Source organism: Sturnus vulgaris, chromosome 17 (assembly GCF_052056855.1).
Source record: "Sturnus vulgaris isolate bStuVul1 chromosome 17, bStuVul1.hap1, whole genome shotgun sequence".
Taxonomy (NCBI): Eukaryota; Metazoa; Chordata; class Aves; order Passeriformes; family Sturnidae; genus Sturnus; species Sturnus vulgaris.
This window is the reverse complement of record NC_142259.1, coordinates 14,486,066-14,503,253: the sequence shown is the minus strand read 5'-3', so window position 1 is coordinate 14,503,253 and position 17,188 is coordinate 14,486,066. Positions and strand designations below refer to the sequence as shown.

The window sequence follows — 17,188 nt, the reverse complement described above, 5'->3', positions numbered from 1 at the left end:
CCACGTTCCTCGTCTGCCTCCATCCCTGAGAATCCTCAGCAGCCCCAACAGCTGATCCTGAAAACCATCCCTGTTTTCAGCGATGAAACCACTCGACCAAACCTCCCAAGCACTGGAAGCTCATGGAATCTGCTGAGCAAGCTCAGCCACCTGCCCAGGTGTGTGCTACCTGACCCTGCTACCCTCCCAGAATTAAAGCATGCATCAGCCTCCCAAAGCGTGGCATAGGGAACTTAATGGCACATAGCTGCCATCGTGGCCAGCTCATTATCCCAAAATGCCTGGTGTGGATGTAAAATGGAGTTAACTCCCCAAAACTGCACATCAGCTCAGTGGTGAGACAGGCAGTGAGAAAGGAAAAGGGAAAACAAGCAATGAAGCATCATTTTGGAGTCATCGGGGTTTTGACATTCTCCAACTGGCTTCTATTAGCATTGCATCTGTGCTTGGGTGCCTGAAGGAGAAAAAAAATGAAAGGAAAGACTCGTTTCCAGAGGTACAGAGCAATCAGCAGGTTCTCTGTGCTTCCACTGCCTCTGGAGTGCCTGCATGCAGCTCAAGGAGGACCAGGCACAGTGAACAAGGACCTGAAATTTTATTACCTTCCCCTCCTGCCGGAAGCAGAGCCTATTTGCAGATTTACAGCTCGTGTCAACAGGAAGTTCATGTTTACAAGTTTCTGGAAAAAAAGGCAACATTCCTGTCCTCCACCACAGCCCGGTGGGAAGGCTGCCTCATGGGGGAGTGCTCAGATGGGTATGGGAGACAGGAATGAGCTCTAGCCATGTAAAACACACACACAAATAGATAAAACTATGAAAAAAAAAAAAAAAAAGAAAATTGAAGGCCAGAAGGAGAACAGTAATTCAGCAATTTGGTGGAAAATGCACAGCAAGACAGCACAGCCGTGTCTGGAAAAATACTTTTGTAGCATCTGGGATTCACACTTCAAAGAAGCAGAAGAATTTTAAGAGGATGAAAAGCTATATTCAGGCTAACATGAATTTTTCTACTCTGGCCCAACTCTCTTGTCATTCCCATTACGCAGTTCCTCCAAGAGTCACAGCCAAGCTCAGCTGCTCACACTGGGCCGGGCCCTCCTCGCCCAGTAAAGGCATTAATGGACCACAGAGTGGATCCACCAGGATCCATCCATCCCCATCCTCAACCCCAGATGGAGATGAGGACATTGCTTATTGCCTTCACAAACTGGAGCCCTGGCCCTAAACAGCCCTATCTTAGGAAACCTGGATTTAAAATCTTCTCCTTTCATATGGTTATTTAAAAAACCAACCAACCAATCAACCCTAAAACAAACAAACAAACAAAAAAAACAACCAACAAAAAAACCCCACGAAACTGAAACCAAACAAAAAACCCCAATATTTGTTCCAAAATTACACAAAACAAGAGGACACGAGGACAGCCAAAGGTCAAGCAGTCAGAGCTCTACCAGGATGCCAAAGACCCAAATCATTAAATATTTATTTAGGCCGTGCTGTACAGTTTAGTAAAGACAGATATGGAGTGCTCAGGGTGGTATCTGATCTCCTGAGAACATAGTGCTCCCAATGAAAGTTTCTGCCTTGACAGATGGACATTTTCCAACAGAAGGATGATCTTATCACAAGATCCCCTGAAACAAACTCATTGAACAACACACAACAGGTACAGAAAACCAAGTCTCAAAAAGTCACACTTGGCTTTTCCCTAGACAAAGAGCTGGACAAAGCCAAGCTGACCAAGCACTCAGCCAGCATTTCCAGCTTCCAGGATCTAAGATGCAGAAGCTCAAAACAACCAAGCTGAAACCTCAGAAGGGGTGCAGGCATCAGGTCCTTCCAACACCACCACAGCTGTCCCCAACCCTTGCATCCACAGTGTCCCCAGCACAGATTTAGGGTGATCCCCCCTCACCCAGAGCTCCACATCTCCACTCATTCCCTATCTGAGCTCTTTCCACATCAGCCAGTAGCACTAAGAACAAAATTCCCAATAGAATCAGAGAGATGAGAAAGAGAGAGTAACGCAAAGGTCCCAACATTTATTTTTCCACCCTAAATCCTTAGCAGGAAACCAGGCATTACTGAGGAGCTGCCTGCTCTGGATCCAAGCATTTCACATCCAGGTGTCACCATCCCTGTGCAGGAGGAGGGAAGTTCAAAGGGAAGATTTTGCAATGGGCTGAAAGCAGCATCTGCTGAAAGCATCCCATCAAAGCAGGCAGGTGTGTTCTACCCCACACAGTGGACATACCTGTTCAGACAACTTCAAGAGCCAGAAGAACCTAAACACCTGTATGGTGAAGTTAATTTACATGCACAGAGAATAAAAAGCAAGAATATAATTACCTTCAATCCAAACCCTGGATTTACTAAACTTGAAACTTCAAAAATCATCAAAATCTTTATTTTCTATACCATGAGTTACATTAAAAAAAATAAAGGAGAAGAATAAGAAAGAGACAACTTAAAAAACAACAATGAAAACCTGGAGCAGGAGATAAAAAAGAGACATTCATCAGCAAAACTCCTCTAAAGTGGGGTTGGAGTTGATAGCAGAGGCAGTTAAACCACAGCATTCAGGGAAGAGCCAATTTGATTTAGCTATCACTACAAGGGGGGAAAAAACAACAAAACTAAAGCAGCTCAAACACACATTTACTTCCTTTTCATTTCATTAATCCTACCCAGGACTGTTCCTGAGGTGAAGCTGAGTTTATTGCCCCTGACCCTGCTCTGGGGTCTGCTCTGCCCAGGTGAGCCACCACCTCCCAGAGCTGCTCTTAACTTCTCCCAGCTGTGTTTTCCCCATGTCCCAAACGTCTCCACCTGGCTCTGCAGATGGAGCAGCTGCAGTTGAAGGCAAACACCTGGTGAGCCACAGCCCTGCCCTGCTGCAGGGGAGAGCAGAGTTACAGCAGCTCCTGCCCTGTTCAAGGCACTATCAGGGCTCCAGGTGCTGTGTTTGTGGTTAATCATCTGCCCACTTTGAGCCCAGGGAAGCTGAAAAGCTCAGCTGGGCAGCTTTGCACTGACCAGCCACCAAAAACCTCCTGAAGATGTGGAAAGCACAGGTCCTGCTCAGAGTAGAGCACCACTGGATGCTCCAGTGTTTGTGCCTTTACAGCAGCTGCATTTCTCATACACCAGCTTTGGGCTGCACAGGAGCTGCAGATGTGTCCAGGCTGGCAGGAGGCTCCCTTGGGACAGAGGGAGGAACACCCCTGTCCTATTCACTGCTGATGTCTGACCTGGTGAATACTGGAAATTCACTTCTCTAGAAAAACATTTGACAAACACTCATGCTCTGTGGAATATCACGATGAGCAGAGCAAGGGAAATACTAGGACTGTTTTTGAAGGGATTTTTACAGCACTCATGTCAAGTAACACCACTCTTCAAGTCAATACTGCAGTCTGAGCAGGCTTTTAGCCCAACAGTTCATTCTTCCTGGAAACTCCTTACCACTAAGCAGCAATGTCATACAACTACCTGGTTAGCAGTGCTGCTCCTTTGCATCATTTTCCTCCAAGTCCTTGGTCAGGGATGGCAATATTTATATTAAGAACACAAGGTATATAACTGTAAGACTACAAACTGGAGAGGCAGACAGAACATTAAAAAAAAACCAAACCCACTTCCCAACAGGCTCCAGACATTTATGGTCACCAAAGCACCAGCAAAAGAAGCTGTTTGTTACTCAGCAGTAATTTTCAAGTGACTTGAGCTGAATTCAGTCTAGTAGTCACACAGGAAAAAAAAATCCATGAGAAATGCTCAAGGCCAGGTTGGAATGGGCTCTCAGCAACCTGGGATAGGGGAAGGTGTCCCTGCCCACAGCAGGGGTTTGGAACAAGATGATCTTTAAGGTCCCTTCCAACCCAACCATTCTGGGAGTCTATGTAATAAAATGTTGGGGAAAGGGAGATAATTAAAGGGTTAAATTAAATCTTAAATCTTGCAAGGCCAAACTGACAGGAATCAATTCCAGAAAGCCTGCAGGGTCAACTTGTATTGACTCTAGAAGATCCTTGTGCAAATTAAAAGGTTTCCCTGCCTGTTTGTTTCGGCATATGGAAAAGCTGCAAATTCATTCCCTGAGGTTTGCACTGAGAGGCTGTTAAATGCCAGGACGAGTCTCAGCACTGGGATGTTTGCATGGTAAGGAGTGCTGGAGGTGCAGCCTGCTGCCATTTTCCTACGTGTTCAGGAGTCAAGTCAAATCGAGCCAACATTTGTAAAAGCCCCTCTCGGGCCCTGTTTCCAAACACCTGCATCCCTGTGTCTCCTGGTCCCCTGGTTCTCAGTGCATCTCTGCAGGCAGGAGCAGCTCACTAGGAAAATGCAGAGTGCCTGTCTTCCTCACCCATGCAGAACAGCTAATCCCAGCAGGATAATCCTGCTTTAATGAGAAAACTATAGGGCCTTTGATAAAGCACATAAATCATATAAAAGCCCTACTACAACATTCCTTAGTCTCTGGGACTGGATGACCGACCTCTAAAATGAATTTTGCATGTGGCTGTCTCAAGCTGTGGAAGGTAACACGTGGCAGGGAGAGCACACTGCTCCCCCTTGTTTGCAGGACACCATAAAATCTGTACCAGTGCTGGAGGCAAATTTCCCATCCCTCTGGCCATGTGTGCCCCTCCATCAACAAAACACCTCATCCTCTGCCTGCCACAGGAGCCACAGGACACCATCATCTCCTTCTTTTCTCCAACTCACTACACACTTCCCCACATGGAAATGGCCATGCTATAGCTGACCTGCCCCAAGTCAGGGGCTCCAAAGGCCCAGTAATTTCCTACAGCCCAACAAAGAGCTGGGAGATGGCAGGAACTGCATCACAGCTAACCTGGGCTGCAGTGCAGCTGCTGAGCTCCAAGATAAACTTTGGAGCCTTTGCCAAATTGGGAATCTGTGTCAGGTTTTGTCTGACAAAAGAAAAAAAAGATTTGAGAACAATTCCTCATTACAACTTAGGTGTAGAAATCCACAGACACTTTTTTCTGAGCTCACAAGACCTTGCTCCAGCACTGGAGGAGAATCCAATGAACTGACATTTCAACACTTTCTTTTCCCCTCAAGTACAAACACACAACTGCTGAGAAAAAGCAGTGATGCTCTGACCTGACATGACCAGTCGTGTTGAGGGATAATTCCTGTCCTGTATCAGTGACTGGAATTACCAGGGCTTTGCCAACAGCTTAATGAGATGGAAACTCACGCTCCCACTGCCAGAATTTGTTTGTCGGGCTATAAACTATTTAGATGCCCTGAATATTTTGCTCCTGTGTTATAAAACAGGTGTGAAGAGGTGCATCTCCATTCAGGGAGCTGCTGCTTGGAGCAGCACGGCCTTTGGGACACATCTACATTCCTGCTGTGCTGCATGGACACAGGGAGAGCTGTCCATTGGCTTGTCCTTCACCAAAAGGGGCTCTCAGAGCCTGGATGGGGACTGGGTCACACTTGCCCACAGTCCACCCGAAGCTGGACCAGCTCTGAGTGCTGCTGTCAGGTTCTCCAGGGCTTCCTGGGCCACCTTAGACCAGCAGGAGCAGCAGCAGGACAGTAAAAGTGCAGTGCTGGTGGAAAATAAGGCAAACCTTACACACACACAAGGGAAAAGGGGAGATCCTGTGCCAACCAAACTATCTTGCTTGGTACCTCTGAATCTGAAGGCAAGAATTCCTGCATGGATCAGATCCTGCTCTTTGGTGCTCAACTCTCCTTACACCACCAGGATAGCCCTAAGCACTGATGGAGGATCAAGGCGTGGTAAACAATGTTCAGGAGCAGGGACTGAGCCTACAAGTGTTTTATCTGAGGATATTTTACCATAAAAACATAACGAATTTCATTCCATTAATTTTATCTTCGCTTTCTTAATTAGAGGTGCAGGGCTCGAGGGAAACTGCTGTAATTATTAAATGGGAAATAGAACCTGATGAGCACAGTAACTGCAGTGACTGAAAACTTAAATAAAACTGGTAGAGGACAAATGAAGAAATATCTAAAAATCAGCTGCTTGTGTGCTCTGACAATTATTTACTTATTCACACGCACAAAGAAGTTTTATTCTCCCTCTTGCTAAAATCAATACTACACAGGAAAAAAAAGGGTTGTTCAACAAGACATATATATTCAAGAAGAAAACAGACAAGCACCTGGGAATGTTTTTGGAGCATTGCAGTGCAAAACCAAGACTCTCCCTCAGAAGATTACATTACATTAACTTCTAGGTGCTTAACACACCTAGATAAAGAGGGAAAACCAAGCTTTGAAGGAAAAAAAATCATCCCCTAGGGGGTTAAAAGGACACCACCAGTGTATTCTGGAATGTGGAAAACTCAGGTGGGCCAAGGGCAGTAATTTGAAGTCAGGTGTTTTACAGCAGAGGGGTGAATAAACACCAGTAAATGGAGGCAGGTGATCCACCCACAATTCCATTGGGAGCTGATCTGCAGTCCCTGATATGGGAGTGATAAGAACAAGGCACTGCCACTCCTGGGGCAGCACAGGTCAGGAACTGTGTCACCCAGGCAGTGTCTGTGTGGAGGAACATTCCTGAGGATGACACAGTTTCCCAGCACCGTGTGAAGTACAGTGTGTCTCCTTACTCACCACGGAAGGTGATCCATCAGCATCTGTAGTGTGAACAGGGAGGCAAACAGCAGAAGGGAAGCAAAGTGCTAGAAAGAATTCCTGGCTAGAATTTGCTGCTTTAAATCTTCCCATGAACACGGGCTGTGAGCTGCAGAACGACACACTCGCACCAGGAAAGCAAAATGGGTACAAGGCTCCCATCCAACTCAGATTTAATGGCAGAGAAGATAGATCTGCTCTTTGAGAAAAATCCCAATTGTTGATTTCTATTTTGTCTGGCGATGGAGCACAGTATTCCTCCTTCCTTCCTGCCAAAAGTGGTGGAAGTACGATGTGCTTTAAAGTAATTACAGCAGCTCATCCCAGAAGTGGCTGCATTTCAAACGAGGCAGGAGATGCACAAGTGGGGAGTGGCTGCTCCCAGCTGAATGTTCAACCTGCCTTCAGACCTGGGGATTAAATGGTTCTCTCCAAAATAAACCACCACATTTCCTTCTAACACCTGTCCAGTTTGTCCCCTTCTGGTCTGCCTGGCCCTGCTGCACCTCCGTGGATGGCTGGAAAACCCAGAGCAGCATAGCCCAGCATGGCACCCATGGGCAGGACATGCCTTCCTACAGGGATTTAGCTTGATCCGAGTTTTTTTTTTAACTGGTACCTCTCTGACTCCTCAGCAAAACTGGCAAACATTTGGCTGTGCCAACCCTATACCCCTCTAAACACTACAGTATTTGGAAGTGTGCAGTATTTTCATTATTGGTATAACAGCCATAATTATCCAAATAAAACTATTACTATACTGGGCCTTTGATCATAAATAGAACTTAATGGATTTTATTACATCCCAGGAAGCAAGAGCTACAGAAGGAAAAGTATTGCTAAATGTGCTTTGCAGCTACCTATCAATTTCTCCTAAACACTCAGCACTTAAGAAATACCCAAAGAAACACACTGCTCCCACTGCATAACCATTGCGAGTTCCCCTCTGAGCTCTTCCCCTTTAGCCAGCTCCCAGGGCATGTTTCAGCAGCTGAAAATTAAAGGGTCACAATATTGAACCTTCAGGTATCAAGTTCACAATGGAAATAGCAGCTGACACAGAAAGGGCTCTGCTGAGCACGGCAGTGATAATTCTGTTGCCTCGGAGCTGGAAGCAGCTCACTTACACAAAGTTTGTTATTTAACTCAGCGAGGAACGAAATAAAATGCCACAGCCATGGATTTATTCCTTACACAGCCTCTTTCAAATCATACTCCACGCTGGAGACGCGCTGGCAGTGAGTCTTTAACTCTGACTACGGTATCCTCTTAAATCCAAATAATTCCCTGTCAAGTGCCAGGGAAGGAAGTGATGGTCTCAGCAAGCGCTGCTTGTCCTGCAAACTCTTCTGCTGCAGCCAATCTTCCAGAAGACTTCACAGGAGCCAAACACCACTAAATGCCACAGCTCCATGAGCAAGTGACAACAAACGCGGGGTGTCCGACAGCCACCAGTCCAAGTGGAGAAGGGCAGGAACAAGGAGGATTTCAGTGGGGCAGCCATATATGCCAGCTTCCCATTTGCCCTGCTCACATAATCCAGGAAAAGCCATTTGCCACCCCCGGGGACTCCCCACCTGGCCCCGCTCCGCGGTGACAGCCCAGGCCTGCTGCTATCTCCCAAACAGATGCATTTATTCTCCTGAGAGCCTCCCACGTCTTATCTGGCTGGCAGTTTCCAAATGCCGAGCGCCAAGTCCAGCTAAAACCACTTTAAGCTCTTTTAGGCAACAATTCCTGAAAGCGTTTTGGCAGGGGAGGAGGGAGGCGGGCCGGCGGGGTCCCCTGTGCTGTCCTGCCGGGATGGGCACGGAAAACAGCCCCTGCACCCCACTCTGGAGATGCTGTAAACAGGACCTGGCACAGGAATGGATGTAGAGTTTACAGAGATGCCTTGCTTCAAGCAAATTTGCCTCTCAACACATGGCCAAACTCTCACGCAATAAATTAACTATTTGGCAGCCACCGAACTAGTGCTGGAGCCAAACCAATTAGGGTTTAATGTGATCCCAATTTCCTATTTCTGAGACGAGGGTCGGGGAGGAGGGGGGAGAAGGGGGAAGAGAAGAGAGGGAGAGCAAAGTAAATCCCCTCCCGGTTTATAAATCCTTGCCAATCATCCCAGATAAACCTGTCACCCGCAGCTCTAAATCTGTATTTGCACTCGCATGCTCCGAGGGACGCGGTGGGAAAAGGCGCATTGGACGCAGCCAGCCTGACTCCTGACATGTGTTTCCCATACTTGGGAAATTCAATCATTTAAAAAATATTTACCAAGCTTTGTCTTTAATTAGAAAAACATGACGACGGATAAGGCGAGTTATTGTTTCTAAGCTAGAAATGTCAGAGATCCTCATGATGTCAGAAGATAAACCCCATCAGCGACCCGCGGACACGCTGCCAGGGCCGCAAATGTTTCGAGGGATTTTTTTCATCTCCCCTCAAAGTTCAGCGCTTTCCAGTCACAATTCATCGGTGGCTTCTTGGCCCCCAACAAAGCTAATCATGAAGGAGGAGGAGGAGGAGGAGGAGATGGAGGGAAGGCTCCTGCAGCAGATCTGCCAGACGGGTGTTTTAATGCAAACAAGCTCGCACAACGGGGGAGGAACAGAGGAACATTTGACTTCTTTGTGTTTTAACATCCTGACTCTGGTACCTCCCCTGCACAAATACCTGCCCTCAAGTAAGATAAGCAAATTAATCTCATCTGCACCTGGAAACGCCTCAGGCTGAGCTGTCCCCATACTTTGAAAAAGTGTTAAATTAAGCCTCTGCTTAGCCAAGACCCAGGGAAATACTCGCTCTTGGGAATGCAGCCTCAAAATATTGCAGCCCACAATACCCACCAAAGGAAAGGAAGCTGCCTGTGCTCCAAGCAGACAACCAGGAGCCCTGCCTGCCCAGGACCACGTGTGACCCTACAGCTGTACCCCACCCTACAGCCCCTGTCCCACCTCTGTTTGATCCAACACCTGCAGCCAGATCCGGAGAGGCAGGCAGGACGCACAACTTTAAAGTATAAAGCAAATATTTGTTGGCCAACAAACAAAAGATAGCTGGGATGTAATGAGCTGTCAGGCCCGTTTGTGTGCTCACCACTCCTGTTAAGGTGACAGAAGAGTCACTGCTGAGCGGGTGGGGGTCAGGAAGGGTCCCTGGACTGGCTCCTCTGTGCTGCCAGGCTGTTGTTGTGCCACCAGTGCCAGTATCTGCTCAGCCCAACCATCCCTCACCAGTCCATGGCCAGCCCAGCCCAATCCCACACACCTCAAACACCTTCAGCCTCCCTGCTTTACCTCCTTCACGCCTTTATCCCTCCTCCTCCTCCTCCTGTTGCCTCCTGGCAGAAAAGGCAGGATCAAGCACACACAAAGGCCAGGTGGGAGCGTGTCAGGTGACAGATCGGGAGGAACTTCCTGCTGCAGCAACCAGGTGCACTACTAGGAAGTGAAAGCCAACTCCCAAGAGATCATGAGGACTAAAAAGAACAGATAAGCAGGGAGAAGCTGGTATTGATGCAAACAAACTGGTGTGTCCATCGAGTCCAATCTTACAGTGATAGGTATGCAAGCATTCACTAGGTATTTTTCTGATTATTTTACATCCACTGGCAAAAAAAGGCTAATCCTGCATTTTCCATTCAAAACCGCACCTTTAATGAGAGAATTCTGTAATATTTTTCAAATACTTTTTAGCAAGCTCTGAAGTGTCACCTATGGCCCCAAAACCAAGCCAAGAGCATGCCACATACTTTGTGAAAATATCCCTGCAACCCAAGGCTGAGGGCTATTAGCAATGACTACCTTAAATACCAACATAAATCTACACTGGAGAAAATCCCTGCCTGAACAGCCTGATCCTTTAAATTATCCCCAGTGTGCAAAACACGTCATTGAGGAAAACTTATGTGCAAATTTGACCTCCAAGTCCGAGTGCTAGAAAAGTTGCTACCTGTAGAAGTTAGTGCTGCTCTCTCATGAAACGCAGTAAAGGACATTTTAATTGACTTCTAAAGTCAGGGTTGTTTAACCTGGAGTGCACAAATAGAGCCAAAATGATGTCCAGGATACGTCTGTAGCTGAATCAAACAAGAGTGTGCAGTCAGGCTGTGGCACAAAGAGAAGGGAAGGTGACAGCGACACAGGAGGAGTTTTAAACCCCAGGTGCTGGCTGGACAAATGCCCTCCTGAAGGTGGTTTTCTGGAGAATTCCAGGTAAATCACCAGTCTGGGTGGAAACCCTTCCCCTGGGACTTTTTACATCAGATTCACCTTTTTGAGTCTTACGGCCACCTCCTTCTTCTGAAGGGGAAGAGTTCACCTCTGATTCTTGCCAGCAAGAGGGAAACCTGAGCAGCTCACCCCCCTCTCCAGTGGCTCATGGCAGCCTCTCGAGGTGCCTGTGACTCCTTGGCAGCTCAGCATGATGGAAAGCACTCAGCTCACTATTCCACTCCAGTCCTGCTTCCAACAGAGTCAACTCCACAAGCTCTTCCCCAAGTACAAGCTCTTTTCAATCCTCAGAGTGCTCGCAAATCAAAAAACTCTTTTTCTTTTCTCTGACCGCTTTAAAATGCCGATTTATTTCACTCTCCTGAACACTAGCACAAAGGAAGAGGAACACCTAAAGCCTTTCATTTTACAGCATGTGAAAATCAAGACTAAGTCCTTGAATGATCCATTTCAATTTCTGGCCATTAGAAATATCAACAAAAGAAGAGCATATTCATGAGAGCCAGTATGTGCCTTAAGTGAACATGGAACATCCCAAAGTTTCAAAGCAGTCCCACATTTCTTCTTTCTTTCTTTCTTTCCTCATTGTTACTTTCACACTGAGCACTGATCCACTTCTCTGTAACACATACCCAAAGAAACCAAGCGACCTCCTGACATTGCCAGGATCTGTAAAATACAGCAGAAGTCATTTGGCTATGCAGATAATTAGATTTATAAAAATTATGAGTCTACAGCTGATTACTCGCTTTCTTGAGACCAAAGATAAATCCCAACAGTGCTCTTGGGCTGACATTGGGCCCAAGAACTGAGTGATGTCTCCTGCAAGTGTTCACACTCTTCAATAGCTGGCTCTAACAGGGCATCCTTACCTGATCTATTTACAAAGGTCCTGATGACTACAGCACATATCTATGTGCATATCTTTATAAAGCAGCTGCATGGCTCACCAGCCTTATCCTTAGCACTTCCCAATGGATGCTGGGCCACAGACACATTAAACTGAATAAAAAATAACTTTAGCTCCCACTGAGTCACTCCAAGCATTCTAGGTGCCCTCAGCCTCTCCTGCCAGGGGCTATGGCCTTGCTGTCCCAGCTGCCATAGGGTCAGCGATTGTTTGCTCAGTTCTGTCAGCAAGACCCAGATGAAAAGCCCTAATCACAGAATATCAGACTGGTTTGGGCTGTGAGAAACCTGAAAGACCACCTTGTTCCACCTCCTGCCATGGGCAGGGACAATTCCCACTATCCCAGGGTGCTCCAAGCCCCATTCAACCTGGCCTTGGACACTTCCAGAGATCCAGGGGCAGCCACAGCTGCTCTGGGCACCCTGTGCCACCAGGGCCTCAGCACCCTCACTAGGAGGAATTTCTTCCTAATTTCAGACATGGTTTAATACTGTAAAACTCAACAGCCATATACACATCGATACATTTGTGCCACGATCCAATAAAATATTCAAACAACTTGTCCCTTGTTGCAGAAAGTGTCACAGCTGAGAGGAACCAGCTTCACATACCCACCCCGAAGCTACGATGGAGGCACAACATCCGTGTCTCCCTTAGCTTCAAATATTTTCAGCAGGATTTCAAAGGTCTGGGAAGGGAAGCAGGGAAGCAGGGAATCTGACCAGTCTCTGCACCCAGCACTGAGCTGCACCACCAGCAGACACACTGGGTGGGATTTGTTTCATCCAGTTCCTCACTGCCAAATCCTAGCCAGCTCTCCTTGCAGTCAGTGAAAAAGCCCAGGCACCTCCAGTGCAGAATTTGTCTCATTCAGAGAGAGGTGTCCAAGACTGGAGAGATGAATCAGCCTCAGCAGCGCCTGCTTCTCCGACGTGACTTCAAAGGGAGCTTGGGGAAAGGAGAGACTGGGCAGACTTTGGACAGCAGGGTTAGAGCACATGATCTCACCCGAGCTCCTTCTGTGGGGCCTTTTCCTCCGGGCTGACAAAGTGAAGGTGAGGAGCCAGGTGCCAGGGCTCTCCAAAGCCACGTGGACATGGACACGGCTCTGCTACCACGGTGCTCTGCAGCACCTGGGACACGGGCTGGGGAAAGTGCACACGCCTTGACAGACTCGTACACCTCTAACTGCCCTAAGGGCTAACAGGCTCACCCCAAAATCTGCACACATTCTGCCCTAAGCAGCACAATAAAGTATAAAACCACTCTTTGCAACTTCTGTCACTTGGTAATTCCTTCTCCATATCGGGAATGCAGCTTGCAGAGTGGTTTCCACATTAGCATCAGCATCTATCTTTACACTGCTTCCCTATGAGCAATCACACTTCATTTTAAAATTCCTGAATTTCCTGAGCCTTGGGATGTGCTTTTAACTGTTTTTTCCCCCTTCCTGAGCAATGCCTCATGCACAGAGTCACCTTGAGGCCATGGTCCAGCCCATGTGTAATGGACATTGCTAGACAGAGACATGCTGGCTCCGTCCGGCACCCCGAACTCCTCATCTCGGGATGGCTCCATTTCCATTCCCAACTGTGCACAGACAAGCGCAGGCCACAGGAACGCTCAGGAGGCTGAAATAGGGTGAGAGGCACGGCGTGCTGTCCTGCCAGCCCCAAGGCTTGCAGAGGGCACAACCCTTCTGGCAACAAACCCAGGATTTTGGGGAAACGAACGCAAATGGAGCTGAAGATACGCACCTTCCCAGCCGGGGAGGGTGCTGCTACCAGCAGGGTTTATGTGCACAGGACTCACACACACTCACACACACACACACACACCCAGGTGCCAGCTCGCTGCCCACCCGAGTGCCCGCATGACGGACAACACTCGTGCCCAGCTCTGCCGTGGGTACTGCACCGTGGCAGCGCTCCCGGGGACACTCTACGGACGTGTTTTAGTGCCAATGTGGGCAGTGCCAGGAGGCTGCAAACCCGCTTTGGCTCCAGCACCCGAGGCCGGGCACTGCCGGGGGCTGCACGCCGTGCTCCAGAGCCCCCGCAGCCTGCAAAAGCCGGGCAGCGGCGGGCTGGGCTGGCGGGCACAGGTCCCCGCGGCCCACGCTGGGGGCACTGAACCCGCATGCGGACAAACACACACAGAGCCAGCCGAGCGATCACGGACTGCGGTACAAAGCGCGTCCTCCTCCCGCGCCCGCTGCGGGGGCTCAGCCCCGCTCCCCCGGCCCGGCCCGGCCCGGCGCTGCCCCCGCCCGTGCCCCGGCCCCGGCTCTCACCCTGGCAGCTGCCCGGGATCCCCACCATGGCCCGGATCCTCGGCGCCTCCTGCCCGGCCCGGCCCGGCCCTCGCCGTGACGAGAGCGGGGCGCGGCTTCCCCCGGCCCGCCCCGGAGCGGCCGGACACGGGAGGGGGACGGGACGGGCACGGAGGGGTTTGGGGTGAGCTACGGGCGAGCTGTGGAGGTTGGGGAATGGGGATTTGGGGTGAGCTACGGGCCAGTTGTGTAGGTTTAGGTGTAGGGATTTGGGGTGAGTTACAGACGAGTTGTGGGGTGCAGGAGTGGGAGGTTGGGGGTGTAGGGATTTTGGGTGGGTTACAGCCGACTTGCGGGGTGTAGCCCTCACAGACCGAATGGGCTCCATTCTTCACCTCTCCGGACGTCTCCATCTCCCGTCAAGGTGTTACAGTACCTGTACACATATCCCCAAAGCTCCTACAATACCTGTACACCCCCCAAAAGAGGCTAAAATGCCTGTACACACATCCCCGAAGGTGCTACAATACAGCCTCAAAAGATGTTAAAATTCCTGTATGCAACCCCAAAAGTGTTACAATACCTGTATATCAACCCTAAACGTTCTACAATACATGTACACTCCCAAAAGATGTTCAAATACCTGCACACAAACCCCAAAGGTTTTTTAAAATACCTGTAGCCCCCTCCCAGTGTTACAATACCTGAGGATGGATAAGTTTGTCCCCAGCCCAGCCTCAGTGCCTCGGATGTTACCAAAGTAGTTTTGCTCCCTCCTGGCACTTCCCATTTTCCAAGCTCACCTCTAAATCACATCCACAAAGTGTCCCAGGGAGTCGCTGCAGTCAGACATCCTTGGCAAAGGTGAGATGTGTTTCCACTCCTACAAGCTAAAGCTTTCACGGCACAGGTACCTCAAAACCCAGAAATGCCAGAGTTTGGGATCACAAGAGCTTCACTGATAGCCTGAGACTCCTATTCAGGGTTTGTAAAGGCTGCAACCTCATAGAATATGGAATATCCTGAGCTGGGAGGGACCCCCAGGGTCAGCCAGGGCAGCCCCAGCCCTGCCCAGACCCCCCAAGAGCCCCACCCTGAGCATCCCTGGCAGCGCTGTCCAAACGCTCCTGGAGCTCTGGCAGCCTCGGGGCCGTGCCCGTTCCCTGGGGAGCCTGGGCAGTGCCAGCACCCTCTGGGAAAGAACCTTTTCTTTATGCTGAAGTCCAGTCAGCATCTGAAAACTAAGCACAGCTTTGCTCCCGTCCTGGAGGGATTTTGCCATTTTAGGTGTTCTCTCGGAAGCTGAAAATATGCCAGCTTGGTCAGGAATGTCCCAAAAGACTTGGGAATAGCTGTAGGAGGAAGATATGTGCCAGCAAATTGGATTATAGCTGGGGTTTCCCTTCCCAGCAATAAAATATATATGTGGTTCTGGAAGCAGGGCCAGGACACAGTCTCCTGCCCTAGGGAGATGTCCTCACCAGTTACCAAGTCATGCTGGTACCAGAGTGGCTATGGATGCCCTGCTTCAGCCTAGGAAGAGCTCACTCCAGAGAAAGAGTCTTGGGATGTGGCAGGAGATCCAAGCTGGCTGCCCTAAGGCACTGCCCGTGCCCTCAAGTCACTGCCTGTATAAACAAGGCATTGAGATCTGTGATCCCTCCTCAGAGGAAAAAGGGCACAGGGCTCAGGGCTGCCGTTTCCAGTAGGACCAGGCTCCCAGCGAACCGGGTTTGACCTGCCCCAGTCCTGGGCTGGTGGTTGCTGCCAGCCCAGCCCTGCAGCTCAGCCGTGTTTCACTCCTGATGCTCAGTGAGCCACAGGCTCCGTTGGAGTTTGCTGGCCAGGAACAGGCATCTCTTGGACCCAGATGTGCCAGGATGGAGCAGATCCAAATTTTGACTAAAAACAGGACCATCCATCCAGTCCCATTGTCTTGGTTTAAACTTTGTGGCTTTGCCTCCTGCCCGGCCCCTCTCTGTCACAGCCCGCATCCCCCGCTCGGCTCCTCTTATCTCCTGCCGCGCTGGCTGCAGCTTGGCTCTGGCCTGTGTTTGCCACCACTTCATTTCTGTGTCATCTACAGCCTCACTGGAGCCAGTTTGACACCGCTGAAGCAGAAAGGGCCATTGTGTGGGGCGCTGATAAGGGCTTTGTTTTTATTTAGCTGGTCCTTAAAGCCTGTGAGGCTCCTTGGAGAGTGGCAGACCGGGCTCTGTCAGAGCCCACCGTGATGGGAGCAGCTTCCCAAGACACCTGAATGTGCCAGTCACAGCCTGGCATCTCCCTGAGGCCCACCCAGGGAGCCCTCTTTGTGCTGAGGGCACAGGAGATGGAGCTGCTGTGGTGACAGTGTGAGGCTGCTGCTGCCCTGCTCTGTGTCACATCCGTCCAGAGCACCACAACCTTGAGAGGTGAGCCCTGGCATGAAGTGTCACTGCTCAGATTGATGAGAAGGTGATGAAGACTGAGAGAGCAAAGCAGAGCATTGGGATGTGCTGGGGAAAGCTTTGAAACAGCAACAAATGTATTTTCATCTTCCTTTCTCTTCCACAGCTTTGATGGAGTCCAAGGTGAAGCCATGGTGGGCACGGGGCAGCTCCATGACAGGGTCTGCATTGCTGCTTGGTTTCTAAAGATGGAGCAGCTGCTTTGGAAACCCCAAAGAGGAGAGGGTTGTCTAAATAATACCCCTGGAATACCAGGGAAAGGTACACACAAAGCCTGGTCTGGCAGGACTCAGTGTTGATGAAGGGTGCCATGAAGCTGTTCATGACAGCAGTTTTGGGAATGTTTCCATAGGTTTATGTGACTTCTCAGCAGAAACAGGATCATGTTTGAAATCTGGCCATCCTTCTGTTCCTCCAGCAAGTGTGTTCTAGGGAGAGGGACTGGTGTGAGCAGGGAATGGGATCTCTGTGCTCTTCCTCAGATGTGAGACGAGTGGTGCCAGGTTGTGGGTGAGATGTGGGCATGGTCTTGTAGGGAGGATGAGCTCCAGACCCTGATGTTCTGTGAGCAAGGGGAACATGTCACATGGAGACACCCTCTGCCACCCCCTGCCCTGCAGGGAGCTCTCCTTCCCCACCTCCACCCCCCAGATTTTAAGCCCTACAGAGAG

General features: G+C 49.5%; 1 protein-coding gene across 1 annotated transcript in view; it reads right to left on the bottom strand.

Annotated features, from left to right (window-relative positions):
• The window catches only part of CBFA2T2 (CBFA2/RUNX1 partner transcriptional co-repressor 2), a 56,246-nt gene extending 42,095 nt beyond the window's left edge, over positions 1 to 14,151 (bottom strand). The window contains exon 1 of the mRNA XM_014876102.2: positions 14,089 to 14,151. Within this exon, the coding sequence (XP_014731588.1) occupies positions 14,089 to 14,116 (28 nt within the window). The 5' untranslated portion in view covers positions 14,117 to 14,151. The remainder of the gene's footprint in view (positions 1 to 14,088) is intronic.
• Positions 14,152 to 17,188: the final 3,037 nt, after the last annotated feature.